The sequence below is a fragment of the Phragmites australis genome, chromosome 12 (genome assembly GCF_958298935.1).
Source record: "Phragmites australis chromosome 12, lpPhrAust1.1, whole genome shotgun sequence".
Taxonomy (NCBI): Eukaryota; Viridiplantae; Streptophyta; class Magnoliopsida; order Poales; family Poaceae; genus Phragmites; species Phragmites australis.
The window spans coordinates 25,469,797-25,496,709 of record NC_084932.1 but is presented as its reverse complement, the minus strand read 5'-3'; the positions used below and the strand labels follow the sequence as shown (position 1 = coordinate 25,496,709).

The 26,913-nt window shown below is 42.5% G+C and overlaps 2 protein-coding genes across 2 annotated transcripts; one reads left to right on the top strand and one right to left on the bottom strand.

Moving 5' to 3' along the window:
• Positions 1-1,432: 1,432 nt before the first annotated feature.
• On the bottom strand, positions 1,433-11,665 carry LOC133886443 (uncharacterized). Its single transcript, XM_062326148.1, has 8 exons — positions 11,480-11,665; positions 11,201-11,287; positions 9,557-9,622; positions 9,139-9,279; positions 3,946-4,107; positions 1,944-2,330; positions 1,797-1,854; positions 1,433-1,721 (listed from the first exon to the last, which is right to left on the bottom strand). The coding sequence occupies exons 1-8, from the start codon at positions 11,663-11,665 to the stop codon at positions 1,534-1,536; spliced, it is 1,275 nt and encodes a 424-aa protein (XP_062182132.1). The 3' UTR covers positions 1,433-1,533.
• A 3,229-nt stretch (positions 11,666-14,894) lies between these two features.
• On the top strand, positions 14,895-19,429 carry LOC133887289 (nicotianamine aminotransferase 1-like). Its single transcript, XM_062327227.1, has 7 exons — positions 14,895-15,260; positions 17,390-17,729; positions 17,830-18,048; positions 18,260-18,319; positions 18,470-18,625; positions 18,710-18,803; positions 18,964-19,429. Exons 1-7 carry the CDS (start codon positions 14,968-14,970, stop codon positions 19,083-19,085), a joined length of 1,284 nt encoding a protein of 427 aa, XP_062183211.1. The 5' UTR covers positions 14,895-14,967; the 3' UTR covers positions 19,086-19,429.
• Positions 19,430-26,913: the final 7,484 nt, after the last annotated feature.

The window sequence follows — 26,913 nt, the reverse complement described above, 5'->3', positions numbered from 1 at the left end:
CTTGTGCACCATGAACACAGGGCAATGGTGCAATCATGAAATGTGTATGTAGCAGCCACAATCTACTGGGTTCAGTTCGTACCTTGTGCAGGACTTGCACCTAGCGCGATTTGGTGACGCTGCTTCTTGGGTTCCAGTTTGTTTCTAGATGACAGTTTTGTTTTTTTAGTAATTACGAAAGCTTCAAAGGATGGCTGTTCTACATACACACAAGCAGTCATCATCCACATCAGAGAGGCAGATAATAGGTATTAACCTAGTTGCAAGCAAGTCTTGTTTGATTAGTAGCAGCAAAAGAGACCCTCACCAGTGCTGTATGTAATACACAAAGCTGCGGAATATCCCAAGCGCAAAATTAATTGCTAGAAAATCCGAGGAGGAATAGTTCTAGTACAAAAACAGGTTGCACACAAATTGAGCACATCGTTAAGCCAATAAGTAAAATCCAACTAGCAATTAAATTGTAGATGCATAAAAGGTAGCAAATGACCCTAGGAAGTTAATTCATGTATACAATGATACCTAGTGACAACCTTAAGACCTACAGTCCCGCAGGAGCATGAGTTAACATCATGTTAATATAGACACATAAAAACTGTTGCATCTCAGCTAAGATGCTGCGAAACTGTTGTTTGTCGACATCAAGTGCTTTCTTGACGCTGCTGTCCACTACATTCAGTCTCGAGAGTTCATCTTCATCATGTGCTTTCTCCTTCTCAATCAGCTGTTCTTTTTGGCGAAGGCGCACAAGTTTCTGCTCAAGCTGAACCATAGCTTTATCAATTTCACAAAGTAATGAATCATTTCGGGACAAGGAACTTATCGTTCCCAGCTTCTGTGCTTCAACCGCGGATTTCTCTTCGAGATGTTTGGTATGTTCAGATTTCACCTCGATCAATATGTTCAGCCAACTTTGCAAAGACTGAACATCGAATCCATTAGCCTTTAGTTCAGCAAGTACACAGTTCTTCTCTTCAAATGATTCCTTGCTGTCTGATATGCTTGATTTCCTTATATTTGCCACTAAGTTGTCAAACGACACCATCAGACCTAAAGCCAATCCTTCACGTCGTCCAGGCAAATGTTGCTGAAGAGGAAGAAAATGTGGTCGCTGTGGAAACTCCTTAAACTCATCGATTTCTTCAATTACAGACCATAAATCTGAGCTCTTTACGAATGGAGCCGGGGTACCAGCATTGTGTCTGAGCACATTTACATTTCTGTTCGCTTGACAGCTACTAGTAGCATTCAGCCCTTCGTCCAACTGACTACCGCGTATGTTAATACCTGCCCATAAAAACCTAGTCATTAGAACCATGCTACTTTGAGGTACACATACAATTATTTACGCATATTTTCACCATGGGTAAGTTTAGACAGTTCATACCATCGTAAAATGATCGGAAGCCCGAAGGTGCCAACGCTAAAGGTTCCTGATATGTTACTTCATTTATTTTCAATGTATCCTCCAAAGTTCTTTCAAGCTGCTGCTGACTAGATTTTGTACTCCCCAACTGCTGTATGTGAAACAAATTACCAGAGTGAGAATCTTACGGATAATATAAGTGTCAGGTCAAAAAAGAATGTTCTTATTATTAAGGAAGATTCTTTCATTGGCCCAGCTATTTTGTTTGCTCCTCTCTTCTGGCCAGTACAAGGCAAATCTAATGAGCTCTGTGAACTCTGTGCTCCTTTGAAGCCTTCCCTTTTCTTTCCAGCCACTGCAGATTGTACCACAATCGTTAAATTTTGATAAACCATGTCATTCATGAATCAGTGTTAGAGGAACTACTTACTTTTCCTAGTGTAAACCTTACATACGTGTTTTCTATTTCCCTCCAACTGATTTTCCACCTGCAAAATATTGACATGTCATGGGCAACCACTGTAAGTAACCTGAATGCAATGATACTAGAACTACAAATCATAATGAACGGACTTACATTATCAGAGGCATCATCTTTTGGGGCTGTTGAATGTACTGGGGAAGCACAAAGAAGCCGCCTATTCATTGGCACTGAACAAGAACTCACTATACTGTGTGAAAGCACTTGAGAACCATTCTTACCAGATAGCAGAGAACAAGAATTCAGAGAATGGTTGCTTGCTGGAGACTTGTGCGGTGCAGATAATGGAATGTCCATCTCAGAGACTGAAGCAAGTTCAGAACATTCAGCTAATGTGACCTCTTGCTGCTTCACTTCTTCCCTTGACTTTTTGGTGCCAGAATATTCAGGATTATGACTATGTTCATCATCACTGAATGGCACCTCAACAGGTGAGCTTGGACGTTTTCTAGATGCAGACTGCTGCCTCAAGTTACCCTGTCTCTGTACAAGTAATGAAATATCAGAATGCATCATGCTACCTGTAGAATAGTATGTAATGTCAAAAATTCGTAGAACATTTAAATCTCAACAGTCAGTATAAAGCAAAGTAACAGTACATGCTCAGAACATGAACATCTCAATAATTCTACTTATTGAAAACATATAGCACCAATATATGGTGTATTCTTATGAAGAAAATGCTACCACACAACAAAGATCAGCTAAACACTATTAACATGCTTGAGTAAAAAAGACTTTACGAAAACAACGACGAAGTCTTTTAGTCCCACGCAAGTTGGTGTAAGCTAGAGATCGAACCCAACAAGAATCACCAACAAAGAGGATATAAAAGTATATATGAAAAGGGAGTAAAAGAATTTACAAATAAGGATGATAACAGCAACAACAGCTCTTCCCACTAATTTTCCTTGAATGTAGTTTGGGAGAGTAATTCTATAAATGTAAAAACAATAGGCGGAATTCAAGGCCCATGACAATCCTAAAAATCTAAACATATTGAGAAAGAAGAAAACAAATCATAGAAATTCTCTCATTAATTAAGAAAAAAGAGAGCGAGACACACTGCTTATTTTTGTGGAACTAGATCATAACGGTGTAATTAATCAGTAGATTATACATTAGTACCCAAGAAAAGTACAACTTTTTTAAGAACCAAGAGAGTACAACTCTAAGAGGTGTGTTTACAGTAACAAAAATAAAATAAGGCATGCTTACGCCTACGAAAAATACCTAGCATACAAGAGAGACTCCAAAATAACAATGAGTACTCGGCTGTTGTATGAATAAGTTAGCTAGACCTCAGAGCAATGACTAGTACTCCTTGAAGAAGAATACACCAAGGCAATATGCATGGGTTAATTAGCTAAACAGCAACCAGCATAGCTATCTGGTTAACCATCGAACAAATAAATCGAGCATGTTTTATTTTATATATATATATATAATATAATATAATATAATATAATATATATTATGTGCCTAAATTCAACTCTAGTTGCTATTGTACCACCCCAAATTACAATCTAAATAATAGTAGATTTACAATCCGCAAGATATGGAGTTACAACTAGACGTAAATAAAAAAAAATTGGGTTGCAATTACGATGGATGAACGTAACTCTTAACGAATTTCTTGCCTAATGATGTACAACCTAAGAAACATGATTGTAATCGTAGTATAATCTAAAACGTAATTCGTTAGTTTCTCGTATTGTAATTATGTATTTTTGGACGTGCGGTTGTAACTGATCTACCTAGCGGATTATAACTGACAATTGTTTGAGTTGTAACTGGAGGGTGATGCAATAATAAACTACAGTGCGTCTAGGTGTAAAATAGACTCGACATATATATACTATTCTATATCCTAGGTGTAGCATATTATTCTACACCTACTGAACAAAATTTTAATACTATCGAACAAAATTTCAGTAGTAAAACGCGATTCAGTAGTTACTACTAAAATTTTGTTTAATAGATGTAGAATAATACGCTACACAATAGGTGTAAAATAGCACTACCGTACTGCAAAGCCTAGGGCAGCAAACAATGTGAAATGCAAAGCTAGGAAGACGAAATGGATTTGTTGTATTACCTTAGCACTGACAATTCTCCAATCCTTGCCATTCCACTTGCACTGCGGCTTCAGCAACTCCACAACCTTGGTCAGCAGCTGCTCCGTTTCATCGATGCTGACCTCAAACTCACCATCTCCGACAATCCTATGCACCACTCCCGGTGACCATGCCCCGTTGAACTACGCCTCCACCGCCGTGCCAGGACTCAACTGGAACTTGCTCTCCCGCGGCCAAGAACGCTCCACGACAGGCCTGATGAACCGCCAATGCAGGTACTCCGTCTTTCTTGGGCCCGCCTGTTGGGTCCGACCACTGGATCACGAGCGAGACCACTTCGGATTCGCGACAACGCAAGCGACTAGGCTCCTCGACCACCCGAGCGAGTAGAAGGATAAAGCACGCCAATTCACGACCACCAGTCACGACCAGCTTGAGCAACCAGTCGTACGTGCCCGACCACGACTAATTTGGCTATCCGTCGTGTACGTGCTGCTCTCGATCATGCCGATCGACCAGCAACGCCTAGCAACTCCTGAGCCACGTACTACTCAGCGAGAATGAACTCACGTATCTCGACAAGAAGCAAATAGAACGTTAAACAGTAGAAACTTGACGAGAACAATGAAACAAGGCAAAAACTCTCTGGAGGAAATTTTGGACTCTATTCAACTCGTGACTTGCATGACTTTGTGTCTTGCTTACAAAAATTAGAGATTACAACTCATATTTATAGCGACCTGCTAACTTTGAATCCTAACACGAATCGTGCCATCCCACAATCCGACTCGAACTCTACACATATACGAACGACGCTATAGCCGTATACGAACTGTATACGAACTCCTTGTTTCCACACTGTCGTGAAACAAGTCCCCGAGGCCTACGACAAGGATTAAATCCAACATACTCCCTCTTAATCTTGTCATGGGTCTAGATCACGAACTCCCAAAAGATATCGCATGACCACTAGCTTCACCGCCGGCAATGCCTTCGTTAGAGCGTCAGCTCGTTGCTGCTCCGTGCAGATGAAATCTACCTCAATCTGGCCTTCTTCAACGCACTCGCGGATGAAATGAAACTTGGTGTCAATGTGTTTACTACAGCCATGAAACACTGGATTCTTCATCAAAGCAATCGCTGATTTGTTATCAACAAATAATTTGACTGCTTTGAGCTCTTCTCCTGTCAGCTCCCCCAACAGACTTCTAAGCCACAATGCTTGGCATGCCTCCGTCGTTGCCGCCATAAACTCAGCTTAGCTGAAAGACAAAGCAACCATTTTCTGCTTCTGCGAGTTCCATGTCGCCAGGCTATCATTAATGTAGAAAGCCATACCTCTAGTACTCTTACTGTCATCCATGTCACCAGCCAGATCACTATTTGTATAGCCGGTGATCAACTGTGTTTCTCCTCCTATGGTATAGACAATAGTGTAATGCACAGTGCCCTTCAAATACCGAAGAATCTGCTTTACTGCCTTGTAATGCATCACCGTAGGCATTTCCATGAATCTGCTTGCCACCCCGACAGCAAAAGAAAGATCAGGTCTTGTATGGAGTAAATACCTCAAGTAACCGATGATGCGTTGATACTTGGTTGCATCCATCGATTTTCCATCTGGATCCTTATGCAACTGCACTCTTTGTTCCATGGGGAATTTTGTGGGATTGCAATCCAGCATACCGAATTGACCAAGAACCTTCTTCGCATACGCTGATTGCTTGATTGTAATTCGCCCATCTTCTTGCACTACCTCAATCCCTAGATAGTAATTGAGCAATTTGAGATCGATCATCTCGAACTCACTCATCATTTGCTACTTGAATCCCATGATCTCCTTTGGACTTTCTCCTGTCACAATGAGATCATCAACATATACTCCAACAATAATTCCATGTTGGCATGTTCCTCTTGTGTATACGGCGTGATCTTGAGCACACTTCGCAAATCCAAGTTGCTTTAAGCTTCTATCAAGCCGGATATTCCAGGCCCGTGGCGCTTGTCGGAGTCCATACGGTGCCTTGCTGAGTTTGAGCACAAGATGCTCTTTGTTCTTCACTACAAATCCCTCCTGCTGGGTCACGTATACTTCCTCTTTGAGCTCACTATTTAAGAATGCCGATTTGACATCTAGATGATGAACTTGCCAACCTCGGTTGGCTACAACAGCAAGGATGATGCGTACAGTGTCCAGCCCCACCGGCGCAAACACTTCTTCGAAATCAGTTCCTTGCCGCTGCACATATCCCTTCACGACCAGCCTTGCCTTGTGCTTGATCACATCTCCATCTGAGTTATTTTTCAATTTGTAAACCCATTTGAGCCCAATTGGCTTGTGACTAGCTGGCAATGCCGTGAGAGTCCATGTGTTATTCTTCTCTATGGACTCGATCTCCTTGGCCATGGCGTCCTCCCAGACCTGCTGTCCAGCAGCCTCAAGGTAGCTCCTCCGTCTCCACGAGCATGACCTCTACTTCCAAGTCTTCATCAAGATCCACCCTTTGAGCATCTCTCATGATATCGTCAATATGCCTATATCGAACAGACCCTTCATCTGTGCTGCTGCTCCCGCTCGATAGCAGTGTGGCCCGATCATCCACCAGCAATTCAGGTGCCGACAGCACCACTAGATTGGTGGGGGGTTTTGGAGAGTCGGCTGCAGAACGTGTTGCAGTGCGTGTCCTAGTTGCTGGCCCTTCCGGCGTCACCTCGCCGGCTAGCGTAGTCGATAAAGGAGCTTGATCATTATGTGTCATGGACGTTGGATAAGTTTTCAACTTGGATTCTCCGGTCCTAACCTGCGGTCAGACTGGCCCTAGTGGCGGTCAGACCACCAGACCTTGCTGGTAGCGCCTTTGCGGTGTCACCGGTAAGGACTCTGGTGAAACCTTCAACAACGAAGGGTACCAAAATGCTCTATAGGACTAGTGGAGTGTTCCTAAAGTGATTTGGATATCATTCATCAAGATAAATTCAAAATACCCCATGGATTAGTTCTAGGCTAGGTTGAACTTGGGCCTAAATGACACAAGGGTCGAATCGAGCCTAAAAAAATAAGAAAACGGTAGGGGATAGCTCATCTCAGCTTATGGAAGCTTTCTATTGGATTAGAATGCTTCAAGGAGGCTCCGATTCACGGATAGGCTCCCGGAGTGGTGGTGAAGCTCATGGAGGAGGAAACATCCGAGGAACACTTTTCTGGTGAGGGAAAGAAGGGGAACACTTGGGGAAATCCTCCAGGAAGCTCATGGGAGTTCCCACCTCTAATCTTTGGCCTTTGAATGCGACGAACGGACCTCTCTTTCTCTATCTAGGGTCAAGTCAAGAGAGGGAGAGTGAGAGAAAAGTGAGAGGGAGAGAACAAAATAAAGTGATCGATCTACTTAACCCAAGCCTCTGTGTGCTAGCGATCAAACCGCAAGCTCGGGCGGTCAGACCATGGGAAATCCACGTGGTAACCCACGTGACAGCGCAGCTGGTGGTCAGACCGCAGGTGACTCCGGTCAGACCGCGAGGGGATTCTTTTGCTGAAATTTTTCTAAGTTTCCCTTCATCATCCTCCTTCTATTCTTTTCTTTCTCCAAAGTATTTAGGGATTCTCCAAAGTGCTCTAAACCATCCCTAAGGTATTTGAAACATGTTAAACTAGTTTTTGATAGAAAACACGTGTAAGCACATGTGATGACGATTATGCATGCATAATTACATAATTAGTATTTTGGGACGTGACAAACCTCCCCCCTTAAGAAGAATGTCGTCCCGAGATTCAAAAATTCTTGGGAGAAAGGGACATTGATAAATGGGAAAGGATTCTCTGCAATTGGGGAAAGAATCACGACGACCTTCATCAATGGAACAAAAAGATAGCCATCAGGCCTCTCTGTGAATTGGAGGTCAGACCGCAGCTAGGGTCGATCAGACCGTGGCTCGGCTAGACGCGGAAACGGCAGTTAGATCGAAATCTATACAGAGAGTTTTGGGCTCTTACGATCAGACTGACGGTGTGGTGATGGTCAGACCGCCAACCAATGGTCAGACCGCCGGCCTTGGGCGGTCAGACCACCCAGGGAGCAGAGAGTTTTGAGTTCCAAATGACACTGGTGGTCAGACCGGCAGACCAATAGCGATCAAACCATTAGGAGCATTACTCTCCCGGTTGGGTGGTTTTTTGGCAGGAACCCTTGGAACAAAACTTCTATTAAACATAGCGATGAATATAGACATACAAGATGTTCCAATGTGCAAAAATTACAACGGTATTTACAAGTTCTCAAAAAGTTCAGGATATTCGGAGCGGATTTTATCCTCACGCTCCCAAGTCGCTTCATCTTCGGCGTGGTTGCTCTATTAGACTTTGATGAACTTAATCGAATGCCACCGAGTTTTGCATTCCGGCCTAGTGTACACTCATGCAAATATAGAGAAAAGGGTATTCTCTTACTCATGGTGCTCATCAAGAACAATACCACCAGGATCATGTCCTTGACCACTGATGTTTTATTGGTTCTTGTGAGTCTTGACTATGTCCTCCAAGTTCCCATCATTCCAAACACCATGACTTTTACGTACTTTGCATTATTTCTTTAGACGTGTTTGTTTAAACTAGTTATCTACCCGTGTGTTGCAATATGTGCTAAAATTTTTCACAAGATAATATATTTGACCGTGTGAAATATATTCAAAATAATAATGCACGATAGTATTACCGCTATAAATACTTTAGATTCTAAAATAATATAAGACAAGAGAAAGATGATATGCCTATTAATACTTTACAGTATAATGCCCATGCGTTACAATGGATCCTAAATCTGGCACCCCTACATTGCAATGGTTCTTAAATCTCACACACAATATTGTTTTACTTTCCACATGAAGAAAACAAATATTGATGCTAAAGGTAACACTTAATTCATAGAGAAATAGTGCTCTATGATGTCTAAGATTCAACATTAGGATAATTTCATGACTCTTGATTTGTTGTCTAACATGAATATAACAAAAATAAATATCGCTAATAGATCAGGAACAAATTATATATAAGAACACATAAATGTAATTGGTTCATGAATCTGAGTTCTGTACAAAATAATGAAAGATAACGGAAATAAGAAATAGTAGTTTAAATAGTATAAGGTACGACACTACACTAGGGAACGATCATAGATAGTATGCAATATATGAGCACATGAATCTCCAAAGAAGCAAACATGAGCAGCATCCAATATCAGCAGCAGTAGAAGATCACTACTTGATACAGTCTCCCATATATCACCCAGCGTCCTAGTCTCTTCAGTGAATCTAGCTACACAGGCTTCTTGAAAAGATTTAGAATCTTTTCGGAGACCAATCTAAAATCAAAACACAGAATCAGAGATGTGTGTACTGTTTATTGCTTAGACACTTGTTGATAAACCATTCTCAAGGGAAAAGCCCATAAGCAATTATTATTTTGTTTTAGCTACCTTATAGAAAATGCTAACTTATGTAAAGTCGAGTTAAGAAGAAACTAAAGAATACTTGATGGCCCATTCAAGCAATAGTTCAGAGCTAAGATACGGTGGAAATTTTGACCTTGTCAATTAGAGCTAAGATATGTTGGACAAGCAGAATATAAGAAAAGCTAACCTTGACAACAATGTCTGAGTTTGCCTCAACAAGTGAGTGTCTCAAGGTATGAGCTTGTGCAGGGCCCTATCGGCAAACAAAGTCAAAAGCAGCACCTCCAGATATTGGCCATACAACCTCCATCTCATTTTCTATGTCTTTGTAAAAGAAAAAGCTGTCTTTGGTCACAAAGATGTTAAAATACCTCTTGCACAGAAGCAACTTAATAATAGGATATGGATACACTGCTAAATAACCATTCCATTCCAATTATCATAATTAATATGCTTGAAACAAAATAGGCAGCCCTGTATATGTTATAGGACTTATAAGGTCACAACAGGTTATCAACTGACTCTTTAGGACTGTGATGGAGATACAGAAGCTTCATTTAACAAACTTCATACTTCTCTCACTTTTTAACCACTAATACTGGTGATTCACTGGTTTGTAGGAGAACACCTTATACATGATTCTTAGACAAAGTGATGAGAAACCACCAAAAGACAACAGATGAATTTATGTACAATATATACTACATAACAAGTATGTAACAGACATTTATCATTTTGAGGTTGCTCAAGCTTAAATACCGCGATTCATTTTTCATCGGTGGTGTATCGTAGTGACTGTTAATTTACTTGATACCAAATGGCAAATAAATATTAAAAAGAATCAAACAACACCATATCATATGCATACACTACAAATAATATATAAATTCATTTAATTGCATGAAAATTTTGTGACAACATTTCGGACAGAATATATAAATTCATAATATACATATTTTGTGTCCTCTTGGTGCCAATGATACATAGAAAAGGGAAAGCATGCATTTGGAGAGTAGAGTATTCTCCATATTCATGTACCAGTGCAATGGGCACTTCCCGTCATTGTCCAAAGCATCAAAGTCTGCACCATACTTGGAGATAATGTGATGCAAGAATAATGTTTGGCCATACTGAGCTGCAACATGGTCTGCTTGACATTATAGTCCAAAGGATGAATAGTCAAACAGAAGATCACACTCGTTCCACACAAAGGTAAAATGCAAAGGGGCATTAAGCTGTGACAGGGACTAAACTTATATTCCTTTTCAGCATTGTAACTCCAAAAGGAGGGCTGAAAGGCTTCCACAAAGACAAGCTATCAAGCCTAAAAGGAAATCCTCAGAAGTTGCACTGTAAAATTGCCAAACAGGTTTCCAATGAAGCAAGTAATGATTTCCTAGCAGCACACAAAGCAGAACTAATCTTTACTTGCTCCTATTGCATATGATTTGTTATTAGCAAACAAAGAGGGTTCTAGCAGGAATGAGAAAGACATGTATTTTTCAAAATTAAATTGAGATGACAGATTTTCTAGATTGCCAAGCTCATTCCTAGTTATGTACAAATAGATATTAGCTCATGAATATTTGTTGTAGTCTATATATGTTGAAACACACAAACTATACAGCATACATGCCGGACTAGATGATAATCCACAGTCAACACGGATCCTATATTTTCAATAGTCAAACAATCGTTCCAAAGACATCACACAGACCATCAGAAAAAGCAATCGGTCTTATGATATCCTCACCAATCAAACACTAAACCCATCAGCAAAGCAAAGAGCAACAACAGGGAAATTCCTAGAAAGACAAAGTTACCACATTACCCGGTAGCCATTGACGTCGGTCACCTCAAGCCTCGCGTCATTCTCCAACAGCACGTCCACCACGGCCATTGCCCCACGCACCACCGCCTAGTGCAGCACGGTCTGGTGCGCATGGTCCATCACATTCACATTGCCTCTGTGCTACGCAAACCAAATTCATCAGCGAAGTAGGGAGGGAGGGGGGACGGATCCCAATTTTCTAAAATCAGCACCGGATTGAAACCAACGAAGAGCAAACAAGTAGAACAGCAGCATTAAGACGAGATGAGCCTAACCGACCTCAATGATGTAGAGCACAATGCGAGCGTAGTTGTTGAGCGCAGCCCACTGGAGTGTGTGGCAGCCGTTTCCGTCGGGCTCCCTGAGCACGATTGTGGCACCTCCATGCTCCATGAAGACCCGCAACCGCTCCAGGTCCCTGTACACCACCGCCGAGTACGCGTCCACCACAGGGTCCAGCTCCATGACCCCGCCCTACCTCCACTGTCGCTCCTCCTCCTCATCCAGCCTAGCACCGCCGTCGGATACCACCTCAATCTCCACCATGGCCCGGATGGAGGAAGCGAGGGGAGAGGGAGGGGGCTAGGGTTCTGGGACAGGGTGGGCGAGCTGGCTAACCTCCATGGGCCCACGAAGGGGTGCGGAGAAGCCAGGGGCAGGGCTGGCGGTGATGGGTGGGGGAGGAGGGCGCTATGCAGGACGATGGGAGCGGGCTCTCTTCCATGGGCCCACGACGGGGTGCCGGGGGCACGTAGAGAAGGTGACCGGGGGCGGGGTTGGAGGCGGCAGGGCAAGGAGGATGGGGGCGGCGGGGACGGGTGTTAGGGGTGGCGGGGCACTGTTCTTGCACACGATGAGGATGGGGCGGGCGGCGATTTCAGGAGTGGGGCGCGGGCGGAGAAGACTAGGGTGGGGAATCGAGGAGAGGGGTGGGGTGATCATGCAGGCGTGTGGACGAAGCGCACGAGTGCCCGATCGGGAACGAATAGCGATCGACGAACGGACGATGGTAAAGGAATCGGCACAGGGCAAACGAAACACGCCTTTCTATTTTTTTAAGTATGAGAGATTAGTTAACAAACCAATCTTGTCTCATTTATACTGTGTTGCATGTGTAGGCATCAGTTGCCTGGGAGCGATCGCCACCGCCACTATCACCAAAGTTTAGGTGCTACAAAATTCCGCTATATTACGGCTTCGGATTGCTGCTGTTTTTGCGAAGAAATGACCCCAACGGTGAAGATGCCTACGGCACTCCGGGGAGTTGCTGCTGAAAAAACTAGGCATTGTAATGCATCTATCTGTTTGATGCAAATTCAATAAAAATGCCTTTCTATTACCTAGTGCCTGCCCAGTGTATACTCCATGCAAATAAATGGTGTACTAAGTACTGACCATTACGTTGCATCTATAATGTTATAATTTCACACCACACTCGGTACGTTGTTGAACTCTTATGTTCAGTACTCTCTCTTTGCACGACGATTTCCCACAACTGTCACATCCATGGACTAAGCGATCACTAAGTTTAGAAAAAAACATAATAGGATTCGTTATTTTGCAAATTTCTCCTACGTGACTAATACCTGCAAGAGCACAGGATTGACTGCAGAAAGTCTTGCCTCGGGAGTATTACTCACGTAGGAGAAATTCGAGACTGCACGAATGCGATTGCCGGAAGATTGCACGTAGGATTGGCAGCAATAGCAAGGCATTGACACATGCGGCAGGTTCCAACCCCCTACCGGTTGGAAATCCATTGAAGATTGGAGGTGAAGGCAGAGAAATGATGAGAAGAAAAAGAGGAAGAGGGAGTGGAGGAGGAAGAAAAGAGAGCCCTTCGAACCATCCCGGCCCTTACACGTCATGTAGTGTGCATTATAAGCGTGAAACGCAAGCGTCAGTGCTTGATGTGGTGTGGTCATGTTTGCATCATAGTCAATGGCAGTTTTTTTTTTTGTCCGTTTGCCTCACGTCGTTGTACATATGCCGGTGCGCCTTCAAACTATTTTAGTAGGGCAGAGAAATCTCAACTGACAAGAATATCTGGAGCTCAAGACTCTTGTTAATTATCTGAAATTTAAGAAGCATGTAATGGTCAATTGGTGAAATTTTCCCAGTAGTCCTTCATCCTCCAAGGTTCAAATCTGCATTTCAACCCTATATATGCAGTGTGATATATGACTTATGAAAAGGTTTATGAGAATTGGGAAGCATATTAACTTGCGAGGACCTATCACTGAATGAAGATGTGCCATGAGTTCAGAGTGAAAATGACTTGTCGTAGGCTTATGGAAATAAAAGAAAGAAGAGAACAATTGGTAGGAGCCAACATGAGACGTTTCCCACCAAAACTCGCAGTTAGCTTGGCTGCCAAGCCAAGAAATGTGGCGCAAATCACCAACCGCTTAAATTAACTGAGACGCACGTCACGAGATCGCGAGATTCTTTCTAACCACTGGTCAAGTCTTTATCAACGTTTGTCTGTTTCAGAAAGCTCAAAAAAGCGTCTCTTCAGTATTCTCGCCTCTAGCCGTCTAGTCCTCTACTATATATATATATATATATATTTTTAAATAAAGTTTTATTAATTCTCATCGTTACATCAAACTGATATAACCGCACAAGAGTTTACCCGCTACACATAAAGGAACACACAAAGCCCTCTACTGTATATGATGGCTTGCTCAATTTGCAATTGTTAACTACTATATATTACTACCGCAAGTTCCATTATTCACAGGCATGTCATTTTAATCTTTGAATGGTAAAGATGCATCCATGTTTTCGGACATGTGTCCATGGGTGCTGCTACTAAGCATCGTGGAGGGTGGCACTAGAAATACTAAGGGCATGTTTGCGACACAGGAAGTTCCAGAAGTCCATTTGCCATAGAAACCAATAAAAACTTTGCTCTAGTGTCGGCTCTAACTCCAGAGGTCCTGACTAGTAGCAAAGAAATGCTCCATGTGTTCTCAAATATATGTTGTATAATAATACATGCAACAACACTTTACAAAATTTGGCCATTATTATACACCAAAACTTTACAAAACTTTAGATTCTTATAAAAGATACTTTCATGTCATATATTTTTTAATCATTTTTACTGATACATATGTAAAAATTAATGGTCAAAGTATGTAGTAGAGAGTAGGTGTAAGTGTCAAATACTACAAACTAGAAAAAGAAAGGAGAGTATTTTTCAAGGCCGATAACTGGCAGATGCATATCAGAGTATGTTTAATGCCTAAGAAATGGAGTGAAACATATAGTTGGGAAGCCAATTTATGTTTAAATTTTAATAATTTGTGAGTCCTCCGGAAGCTGTGGACCCTAAAAGTTGGGCTAAAATATGCTTCGAGCTCCACTCTTTCTTACTCCCTTCGTCCATCCATAAATATTGGATGTATCTTGTTTTAAAAAAATAATCAAAAATAAACTTTAATTATTAGTTTCTCTTACAGTATGTTATTAATTGCTACAGAATTAATATTATATTAAAAGTATTTTGAAATATGAATATATTTATATAACTTTGTAAACTAAATCTACATATAATTCAACTATTTATCGATCAAAATTTATAAAATTGACTTTTTTAAAACAAGATATGCCCTGCACTCGTAAATAGAGAGAGTATTTGGCATTCGAGCCATGCCATCATGTGTATAAATACACCTTCACACAATTGCACTGCATCACATCCTCTTCCGCTCACTCGCCTATCCTCCCGCGCCGCAAGAACACAAAACCGCCACTTGCCGATGGAGAACGCCGCCGGCGATGGGCTTCTGCCGCCGCCGGCCGCATGGAACTTCTCTCCGAACGAGGCCCTCCTCGGCCTGACGGCAGTCTCGCTGCGCGGCGTGCTGGGCAGGGTAAAGGCCGGGATGGTGGAGGACGGCGCGCGGCCGGTGGTGCCGCTGGGGCACGGCGACCCGTCGGCGTTCCCGTGCTTCCGGACCGCGCCGGAGGCCGTGGACGCCGTCGCCGGCGCGCTCCGGTCCGGGGAGTACAACTCCTATGCCAACAGCGTCGGCCTCGAGCCTGCGCGGAGGTCAGTGAAAATCCAAGACACAAAAACTTCTTGGCTTCTCTCAGTCGATCGCTTTATTTTCTTGCTCATGCTATACATGCATATCTATCCTCCTTGATGCTAATCTAATTGAAATCAATTCAAAAATACATTCCGTCGTTGCAAAAAAGGGGAACATTTGATTCAAAACATTTGGTACGTTTCACTCGCCATGAGAAAAGTGACAGCAGGATTTGTCAGATGATGACTAGGCTCTACATATAAAAGGAACTGTTTGTGGTCTCACTCTGACACTGTTACACCAACACAGAGCTTGACAACCGACAATCACGAGGAAAGGAATCGTACTGCTAGCCCGGTGATAGGAGCAATGGTTCGTTCCGTGCTCAAGAGCATGTCAGAATGTGACGTGCCTATCACATGCGATGTTTCCATTAGTTTTGCTGATCTCTTTAGAAACACAATTTTTTAAGCTGCGTACAGTTATAAGTCTGTATGTGTGCGTAAGATATGAGTGAAGTATGTGTTCACTTATGAACAGATGCTACAGCTATACCCAGTAGAGAGCTATAAAAAACAAGTGATTACCTCTGAGTTTGGTGATTCACCAGTACATGAACAATCACGATAGTGGGAAAGCTGTCGAGTCCTAGAGCCGGCACAGGTGTCCATCTTCTTCTTTAGTGAATATGAAAGCTCTTGGAAACCTTTTTCTTTGAAAAAAAGGAGGCACACCATGCATTCAGTGTGGCAGAAGCCAGTGTGCTTTTAAGTTCCGAAGCTGAGAAAACAGAGAAGGGGCAATTTTGATGGCTAGGGTTATGGTGATGGGCTCAGGATTTTAATCTTGGGTGTAAATATTACATTATATATAGCTATTTTTTAATAACCATAAATAATTAAATATTAAAACAATGACATAATATAAAGTAAAAATATTTATAATAATGATAACATCTAATATAATAATAACCATGAACATATGTATGTGCTGCAACAAAAATCTTTATGAGCATCTGCTGCCTTGATGATAGTCTATTTAAATATTAAAATGCAACATCAATCATGAAAATGTGTATAACGAAAAGTGATCTATTTTAACCAACTAACAAAATTTAACTTGGTGATTTTACCATTAACTCATCTCATGCATATGAATTTACCATCATATCATCACATATATTAATTAAAATTGAAACACAATAATATGACATAACAAGGAAAGGAAGTAAGGAACTCATACCGCTGCGACTATGCCCTCTAGAGATGGGGCAGGGTCTTGCTTGCGCTGTAGCCGCCGCCAAAGCCCTCTTGGATCTGCATCGCATCCCTGCCACAAACCCCCCCCCCCCCTCTCTTGGCTCGCGCTCGCGCTGCCACCACCACCCAGTCTGTCACCGCCCTCTAGGCTCGAGGCCGCGCCCAAGAATGCGTCCCGCATCGGCCTCGCTTGTGCCCACACCACCACCCCTGTCCATCTCATGCACCAGCCTCCAGTGATCGAGCAGCTAGGTCGTGGGTCAACTCGATACACCTAACGGGCAAAGCAGCTAGGTGACTTAGGTCGTGGGCCGTGGCATGTCACGCGTGGGATGTAAACGCATCAAGCACTATTAGCCGTTAATATCATGTAAAGGTTGCATGAGCTTGGATCGTCATACCTTGAGAATACTACATATAGGAAAAAAATCTCAAAATTTAGGTGTACATCTATACACTCATGCCCCTTACAGGGCCCGCCCATGTAGGGTTAGACACCACAAACCACGGTAACACCATTTTTCATTAGTGGAGTGGTGACATGTTGTCCAGTTGGCCTTCTCCTTTATCTCTTGCTGATGTTCTTTGTGGAAGTCACTGAACTTGGCTTCTGATTAAGTGGTTAACCTTCTTCTTAGTTGACAACCTGAGAGGTCATCTGCCAATCTTGTCTAGCTATGATTGTTCAATTCAGTGATGCAATCCTTTGGCTTTGAATCCTGATGATGATCGACGGTTTGGACAGTGAAAGGGTCACTGACAAATTTTAGTCCCTAAAAATAAAAACTAAAAAATTCACTATATACTTCTGTTCCTAACAAGCTCTGAGCATATATTAAATTTACCTCATCACGGCTTAGAAAGTTTAATTAATTCAAGTTGGATTCCAGATCTATCGCGCAGTACTTATCGCGCAACCTGCCATACGAGCTATCAGCCGACGACGTCTACCTCTCAAGCGGCTGCGCTCAAGCGATCGAGATAATCTGCTCTGTTCTAGCTCGCCCTGGTGCCAACATCCTGCTTCCAAGGCCAGGCTACCTGTTCTACAAGGCGCGTGCCATCTTCAACGGCATGGAGGTCCGGTACTTCGATCTTGTACCAGATAGAGGCTGGGAGGTTGACCTTGATGGCCTGCAAGCACTTGCTGACAAGAACACAGTTGCCATGGTCATTGTCAACCCAGGGAACCCCTGTGGCAATGTCTACACCTATGAGCATTTGGCCAAGGTAAGTGCTGATTCATGAATATAATCATGATATGTCTCAACTGATGAGACTTTTGTTAAAAGATCTTAATGTATGATTTTTGAGTCAATGGTTTTTCTAGATTGCTGAGACTGCGAGGAAGCTTGGCATCTTTGTCATTGCGGATGAAGTGTATGCGCACTTGACGTTTGGGGAGAAGAAGTTTGTGCCCATGGGTGTGTTTGGCTCGGTATCGCCGGTGCTCACTCTGGGATCCATATCGAAGAGATGGGTGGTGCCTGGATGGCGACTTGGCTGGATAGTGACGAATGATCCTAATGGTGTATTTCAGAGGATAAAGGTTCTTCGCATCTAGTGCTTCGATGTCTATAATATCACAATCAGTAGTGGAAATTCAGAACTTCAGATAGATTTACAGTTCATTTACAACAGAGAGTACATACACGTCAGATTAAATAGCAAGGCCATGCTTCAGATTTAGAATTATATAAAGCCTGAACCATAGCAACTGCAGTCAAACAATGCTTAAACTTGTTTTTTCCCCGTTTCAGGTATTGGACAGCATCAAGAGTTACCTTAATATCTCCTCTGATCCTGTAACTTTTGTCCAGGTGACTAAAAATGTCATGTCATTTTCTTTCAGAGATAATGCATATACAACGATAGAAAGATCACTGCAGTATGCAGAAAGATCAGCAAGACTTGAACATCGGAAAAATATAGTGGTTTGCATCCAATCTGACACAAATTATGATTGTCAGGGAGCAATTCCACAACTCATAGAGAACACAAAGGAAGAATTCTTTGACAAAACCGTAGAGGTTCTAAGACAAACCGCAGATATATGCTGGGAGAAGCTGAAGGGAATCAGTTGCATCACTTGCCCAAGCAAACCTGAGGGTTCCATGTTTGTGATGGTCTGTGGGTAACTACATACATGATGTTCCATGTTGCAAGACACCATAACATTTGCTAATGGAAGTTTCATTTGCTTGCTACAGGTGAAACTGGATCTGTCCTGCATGCAAGATATCAAAGATGATATGGACTTCTGCTGCCGGCTGGCAAAGGAAGAATTGGTGGTTGTTTTGCCTGGTACAGCTCTCCCACATACATGATGTGAATTGTGAAACTGTAATTCTAATCTATTATTCCCCTCAAAAAAGTAATTCAGTACAAGATATTTTCTTTCTTCCATTACTGGGGCAACCTTTTTTTTTTAAAAAAAAGTAACAGTTGGGAATAATTTGTCCAGGATATGCTGTGGGATACAAGAATTGGCTCCGGATCACCTTCGCAATCGGACCATCTTCTCTTGAAGATGGCCTTGACAGGCTCAAGTCCTTCTGCTTGCGACACAGCAAGCCGAAGAAGTGATAAGATGAGCTCACCAGTTCCTTGTAAGATGAGGCACCTGCTTTTGCCTGAAGAATCAGCAGGAGGCAGGAGCTGGTAGCAGGATTCAATATTGCTATGAACTTCTCATGATATGCTGTATCATCTTCACTCGGAGGTGATTTATTTAATGCATAAGGTCCTTGCTTAGCAATTGACCAATTGTAACTAGATGCTGTTACAACTCTTGTTGTAGCGCCCAGTGTTTGAAGGTGCAATGCAAATTTAGGGGATCTGAAGTTGGGAAACTAATTTAAAATATGTCTTGATTTACATGTGATGAGTTATTGACAACGTTGGATTTGAAATTATTTTGGTTGGCATGAGTTTATGTTTGTGATCTTATTTATAGCTAACTAAAGTTTGAATTGGAGCAGACTGTTTCAGAGTCTAGAAAATTATGCTTCACGGGAACATCCAGTGTGTGGTTTTTTGACCACACCGGATAGTCTGGTGTTACGGTGAAGTAAGCACCGGAGCATTTTCAGTGTTGTAGCAGAAATTGAAGCAAACACTCGATGGTCCGGTGGTGGATTTTGAGAGCGCCAGAGTATTTTCTGCAGAGAGAAGATTTTTGGCACCAAGTTTGATTATGTACGCTAGATAGTCCGGTGCTAAGATTGTGAACACCGAAGAATGCATCAGAACTTTTGTTATAGAGGAGTTGCAGAAGGGTGGTTCGATGGATTGGCACACGCTGGATTGTCCGGTGATGGATATGAGATCACGAGAAGCTTTCACCGGATATTTTCTTGTAGAGAGCAAAAATTTTCTGGACCAGATAGTGTTACACTCATCGGATGGTCCGGTATTCAGGAGCATAACACACCGGAATATCCGGTGTTCACGTTTTCTACATGATGTGTTATGAGTTGAGGTTTTTTATTTTGTGCTAACTTGGAGATGTTTTAGAGTGTGGAGAAATATGTTTGCTTGTTTCAATGTGTGCAGGTGACGGATGGAACTTGACGATCGACAACGAGTGATCAGGGCTAAGCGGGTGCTTGGTGCCGAACGATCAAGGAGGCCGAACAGAGTCAAAGGTGATCCTAGTTGTACATATGGAGGTCAAGAAAAGCATGAAACGGAGGATAAAGACGGTTTGTTGACAAAGTCAAGCGATAGGGATACCGATTCAAATGAAAAGGCGGCCTGAGGGATTGGGAGCGGGAGAGACTTGCTGGCGATCAGGATTGCAAGACACAGTACACATGTCGACATCAGAGCGCTTGCTTAAGGTATAAGCAAGTTGCGAGTCACACTTTGAGAAGCGTCCAAAGGGTTTTGCCGTTTTGCCTCAAAACGATGGGATGACTAGAGGAGTACGTGGTACCATTGCGAAGCTTGCATCGAGGCGAAGCTAAGTCGTGAAGGCGTCGTGGTCGTCCGATGAATGGAAAAGAATATAGACCAAAATACTCTCGGTGGTAGGTAGGAGTGTACTACAAGAGGGGTATTTTGGGGAAAAGCTAGAAAACTTAGGGTCAAGTTGTAGGTGATATGCACTAGAGGCGATCACATATGCGGATTGGATCTACGAGTGAGATTTAATATGATTAAAGATCTATTAGGATTTAGAGTCATAATAGGCTTTAATGTGATTAAAGGTCCATTAGCATCTCCATATAAGAGGACGAGGGGCTGTGGGCGCATGAGTTGGTCCCGCCACAAAACCCTGGCCGCCACCTCTTCCCGAACTCCCTGCGAATCCCTAGCCAGGTGCGCGGTGCTAGCACACCGGCGTACGGCGTTCTATCCCTGTATGTGTACACATCATAGAGACGCTGCTGCTATTGCGGCGTTAATCTTCTCGGCATGAAGATCGTAGCGATGTACATGCTCTGTGGTCGATAAGGTGATCGGCTACTTCCTCTTCGTGATCGGGGACGCGATCGAGGCCTCCCCATCGTGGTCGCTGCTTCCTCTATGTGGTTGAGGATCACACAGCGACCACTCGGAGCTGGTTGTAGGCTACTCGGAGTTGGTGAGCACGACCACCTGCTCGGAGTTGGTCGAGAAGCACGACCACCTACTCGGAGTTGGTCAAGGAGCGTGACCACCTGCGCGCTGCTGGTCGCGGATCTGATCGAGAAGCTGCTCAGGAGTTTGACACGCATGACATTGGATCAATCTACTACAACTCTTCTTTCGCTACACTACACGTCGAGCGGTAACGATCTATGATCTCCTACTAGCATGATTTCCTGGGTGAATACGGTAGAAAAATTTTGTTTTAGGCTAGCGTAGCCTGCTTGTTTCCCAACATAAGTTTCCTAGATCTATAAATAGAGGGATAGAGCTATAGGAAAGGAAAAACTAGCCATTTAAGCCCCTTGTGCCACCCATATGAGAGCATTGTGCTAGGGTTTTAAATGAGAGGAGGATAAGTGTTTAGCTTATGTAATATGTGTGAGTTTTGAGAGAAAAATCTTTGTAATCCGCCTAAAATAGAGCTGATCTCTTTGAGTAATGAAGTTTATTTTATTTCATATGCTTGAATTCCCCTCCTTTTAGTTTCCCTCTCTTGGTTCCCTTGCCATGTGTACAAGTTTTTCCTCTTCGATGTTGATTTTCATTTTTCTTTTTGATCTGAAATTTTAACACCTTGGGAGGTTGTTTTTCTTGATGCTAAAGGCATAAAATTCACATGCACATGAATATATGATAAAGTCTTGAATTTTCTTACCTTTATACAATCATCTTGGAGATCTTATTCACCTAGTGTTCATCTATTGATCCTTGAGTGATCTTTTTCTCAAGATTCAATATTTGCGTGGAGATGAGTTATAGATTGGTTTGCTGTGGAACCTAATGCTCGATTCTAGCCATGAGACCCCTTTTTGTTGAATCTTCTAGTTTGGTTTTTGATATTTCTCCGGAGTTTCTAGAATTTCTGGGTAGGTGTAGTTTTTTCACTGCGTATTTGTGTTATGTTCTGTTGTGATTCTCTTATAGAGGTGTGTTGGATGTTCGAATACGAGAAGACCATCAATTTCACAAGAAATTTGTTGAGACGTCTATTCAACACCCCACCTCTAGTCGCCACTCTCGATCCTACAATTGGTATCTGAGCTGGTTTGATCACTTGTTGATCTTCACTGGCTTTGTGATCCGTAGGCGACATGGAGAGAAGTAGAAAAATTCTACTGTTTGATGGCTGTGATTTTTCATATTGGAAGGTGCGCATGGAGGCTTATCTTCTAAGCCAAGGAAGTGCAATATAGAAAGTAGTTGATTCCAACTACGAGATCCCTGCTGCTCGCACGACTCAGGTTCAAATCGAACAGTATGAGGCCAACAATAAGGCCAAAAATATTTTGTTCACTAGCCTAAGTCAGAATGAGTTTGACAAGGTCCAACACCTCCGTACTGCCGGAGAGATCTAGAATACTCTGAGTGTCTTTCATGAATGCACTAATCAGATTAAAGTCAAACGCCAAAGCACATACAACTAAGAATACCAAATGTTTGTGCAAGGCCTCAGAGAGTTTTTGGATGCGATGTTTGCTCGCTTTGATAGGATTGTTAGCAATATTTGATCAACTGTTGTTTTGCCCTATTATGACCACAAGAGAGCGATCAAGCTTCTCTATGCTCTTGACCGTAGCATATGGGAAGTGAAGATATCGAGCATTAAAGAGTCTCCAAGTTACGATACGTTGATTTGTGATGAGCTCTTCAGCAAGCTCAAGTTCACCGAGATAGCCAAGGTGGCTCAGATCGGTCTCGAAAATCCCTTGTCTCAGATAATGACGTTGGTTTTCGGACCTAGTGGTGGCAATCAGTCTGTAGCTAGTTTTTCTTGTGCTAACACTTTATTAAGTGGACTTTTTTTGTCTTCCTTGGTTTCTGTCATAGAGGAGTAGGTGGACGCGTTGAATGATGAGGACCTTGCGTTGATTGTGAAGAAGTTCACCTGCTTCTACAAAAATCATCAAGATTGGAGGAGGGGTGATTCTCGTGCGTGCTTTGAGTGTGGTGACACTACCTACTTCAAGGCGGACTGCCCCAAGCTCAATAAGAGGGAGGATAACGTGAAGGTGATATGCCCTAGCGGAAATCATAAACATGATTATATCACATGTATATGTTAATGTACTTTTAAATAATATGTTATTCCAAGAATGACTACCTTTTACATTGATTGGCATGTATGTGACTTGTTCATGAAACTCTTTATTTATATCATGATATTATTCTTGCATTGATTGATTATCACGTTCCCTAGTCACATATCATTGTAATGATACATAAGACCAACACATGTATTCATTGATTATCACGTTTCATGGATTATAGGTATAGAGATACCAAGTCAATAATGTGGATATTTATGTTAGAGAACATGATGTTGGATAGACCCAACTTGAGATACTGCTGGGATTATTATTTATGATATACCATCAGTTGTTATCTCAAATGGTGTACCTGCAGGATCCTTAGACCTGAGATCATCATTGATTCCCAGAATGTGTAGTGGCATACTTTGAGGCTGCCAAACGCTATTCTATAACTGGGTAGTCATAAAGGTAGTTTTTGGGCTTATCATGAAACATATCGTGGGGTGTGAGCGATCAAGATGGAATTTGCCCCTCCTTGATAACGGGAGATATATCTCTAGGTCCCTCGAGATAGTTGGATCGAGAAAGTGCATGACTATGCCAATATGATTAAAGAGTTAGTCATAATGAATACAATACTTGATCAAGTGAATGGTCGAGCTATCACAAGGGTGGCACATATCTCGCCTTGAGCTTGACTGATATCGTGAGGCGAAGGGATCCATGCATGTGTATATCCAGGTTCAGCCGATATGATCTTTTGTGTATACTCGGGAGTCAACATGTCCTGCTAGGGACCGCTATTGATTTCGGTTTGGAAAGGGTTTCCGAGTCGTAGCCGTTTGTACATGAACCTAACGGGTCACACACTTAATGGGTTAGAACAAAACATGTGAATTGGATTTGTATATGGGTTTTGATTGGATTGTGATCCATGAGAAGTTAGAGTCCTAAAGGGCTTCTAAACATAGGAGCCCATTGGCAAGATCTATATAAGGAGAGGCATGGGTAGGGCGTGCTGAGGTTGAGCCACTCTAAAACCATAGCCGCGTGTGCGGTACTAGCACATCAGCGCTCGGCATTTCTGCCTAGTACATGTGGATACCGTAGAGGCGTTGTTTCTATTGTGGTGCTAATCTTCTTGGCGAGTTGATTGTGACATGTTTGGGACTAGTCGTCGGTCGTGATGAATTGGTCGATGTGCCTGCTCGTCTGATCGCAGAGCACAACGTGACCACTCAGATCTGTTCAGACAACAAGACACGACCACTCAAAACTGGTCGAGAACGCCACAGACCTGATCGGGAGCTGGTCGAGGAACTGGTCGAGGAGCACGACCACCTGCTTGGAGTTGGTCGGGGAGTGTGATCACCTGCACGGGGCTGGTCACGGATCTGATAGAGAAGCTGCTCGAGGAGTTTGACAAGTACGACGTTGGATCGTCTACTCCAACTCTTCTTTCGCTGCACTGCACGTCGAGCGGTAACGATATATGATCTCCTACTAGCATGGTTTCCTGGGTGAATGTGGTAGAAAAATTTTGTTTTATGCTAGTGTAGTCTACCAGTTACCCAACAGTGGTATCAAAGCCATCTTGCATAGTTTTTTATCTGGATTGGTCACATATATGTGATATGTGGTAGTAATAGATTGGATCTATTATTTTAGTGATTAGTTCATGTGATGGATTGGTCGTTGCACGGTTTCATGCAATTGGGATCAGATGAGCTACGAGTCGATGGAACCATATGACCAAAAAGATTAGCTCGATCTCCCACATGGTCGCGCATGCGACTTGCCCCTACCGGTTGGAATCACCATCAGGGCTGATAGTGCATGCCGCTTAGTGGTCGGGAGAACAGTAGATCGAGGTTGTACGTGTTGTCAGCATTTCTAGAAAACCTCACGCGATGATCAATATGATTAATCTAATGAAAATTGAGGCATTGTGAATGACTCAGAATCGGCTTGATATGATCAATCCGTTGATATTTTCATAGCGATTTCGTAGATACGATCTATGAATTTCTAAGAGGTTTTCAGGGCACTACCCTGAAACCCGCAGGGGCGGCTTCCCCCGACCCCCCACCTGCTAACCGGCTAGCGGGACCGCCGTGCTGTCTGAGCCTAGTGCTTTTAGGGATAATATGTTTTCATCATCCCGTTAGAATTTGATTCTGCACTTAACTGGTTTTTGCAGGGAATGATGTGAATAGTATGGCCTTTATGAGTATATGTTGCATGTGTGTAATTTTTATGGCCTGCGTGTCATGGTTAATTGCAGTCAAAGGCTGTCATTTTATTATATAACAGTTTACGTGCTGACTTGTGATGCTTCTATTTCTCATGTATTTGTCTAGTGCTATTAGGTGTAATAGACTAATACATGATCATGGAGACTTGAAGCGTGATGACCTGGAGGGCAGGGACCATGGCGATGGAGATCACCATGTGAAGGGGCCATACTATGTCACAGTGAATATGATTGCTTGTGATGTTTATTTATGTTCCTGTCATGTTATTTTATTCATGTTTTCTATGAGATGGATATGTTTACATGATAGAGTAGCTTCCACCAGAAAAATTAAGAATAATTGATGCCCTTCCAATAGCTGCACCTACTTATGTTTTGATCATTGTTTGGTAGGTCTGCCAAAACAGGGTGCTATCTTTTATCTTAACCAGTTAGGGTGGATGTCGGACATCCACACGTATAGTGTTCGTTTACTTAACAAAGCTATCAAAATTGTTTTGAGCTTTGGGGCATAGTGTTGGGTGCTGGGGCATTCGATGCCACCCATAAACAAGAGTCACATAGGGATGTGATTAGCAAGATGTTGCTTACCCTTGTCACCTAAGTTTTTAGCAGTGATGCCAAAGCTCACTAGAATCTAGTTGAATATGGATCTTGTTCCACTATATGTCATTAGAGGGAAACGGTTTCAAAACATATAGTGGGAGTATCTTTTGTTAAATTATTTAATAAAAAGTTTACATAAATATAGCGCTAAACTTTGCATATTTATTTCTGTTATAGATCATGGCACCTACTGTTAACGCCAATTTTAGTTTTAATTTGCGTTCAATTCTTGAAAAAGAAAAGATATCTGGAATAAACTTTATTGATTGCTATATAAATCTGAGAAATGTTCTCATACAAGAGAAAAAAGAGTATGTTCTAGAGGATCTCTATCCTGATGAACCAGCTGATAATGCATCTGCCACTGATCGGATGGCTTACGAGAAGCATACCAACGATTCACTCGATGTTAGCTATCTCATGCTTGCCACTATATCCTCTGAGCTTTAGAAGCAATATGAGAACGCGGATGCTCACGATATGATTGTGAGACTCCGAGACATGTTTGAGAACCAAGCTAGGGCCGAGAGGTTCACTCCAAATCCTTGTTTGCGTGCAGGTTAACAGAAGGCAGTCCAATTAGTCCTCATGCGATCAAGATGATTGGTTATATTGAGAGCCTGGAAAAACTTGGTTTTCCCCTTAGTCCTGAGTTGGCTACGGATGTGATTCTCCAATCACTCCCTGCGAGCTTCGAGCCTTTCATTTTGAATTTTCATATGAATAGTATGGAGAGGAGCATAGCCGAATTGCATGGGATGCTTAAGACTGCTGAGGAAAGCATTAAGAAAAGCTCTAGTCATGTGATGATGGTTCAGAAGGATAGCAAGAAGAGAAAGCGTAAGGCCAAAGATTAAGCGTCAGATGAGATCTTGAGCTCAAAGCCTAA

Excerpts from the sequence above, each read along its gene's own strand:
- LOC133886443 (XM_062326148.1), bottom strand. The coding sequence starts at position 11,665 with ATGGAGCTGGACCCTGTGGTGGACGCGTACTCGGCGGTGGTGTACAGG. Across the intron at positions 11,288-11,479 it reads TTGTGCTCTACATCATTGAG|GCGGTGGTGCGTGGGGCAAT; the intron begins GTCGGTTAGGCT and ends GTGCTGCACTAG. Across the intron at positions 4,108-9,138 it reads TGATATTGGATGCTGCTCAT|TTCAACGGGGCATGGTCACC; the intron begins GTTTGCTTCTTT and ends GTGGAGGCGTAG.
- LOC133887289 (XM_062327227.1), top strand. The coding sequence starts at position 14,968 with ATGGAGAACGCCGCCGGCGATGGGCTTCTGCCGCCGCCGGCCGCATGG. Across the intron at positions 17,730-17,829 it reads CCTATGAGCATTTGGCCAAG|ATTGCTGAGACTGCGAGGAA; the intron begins GTAAGTGCTGAT and ends TGGTTTTTCTAG. Across the intron at positions 18,626-18,709 it reads AGGGTTCCATGTTTGTGATG|GTGAAACTGGATCTGTCCTG; the intron begins GTCTGTGGGTAA and ends TGCTTGCTACAG.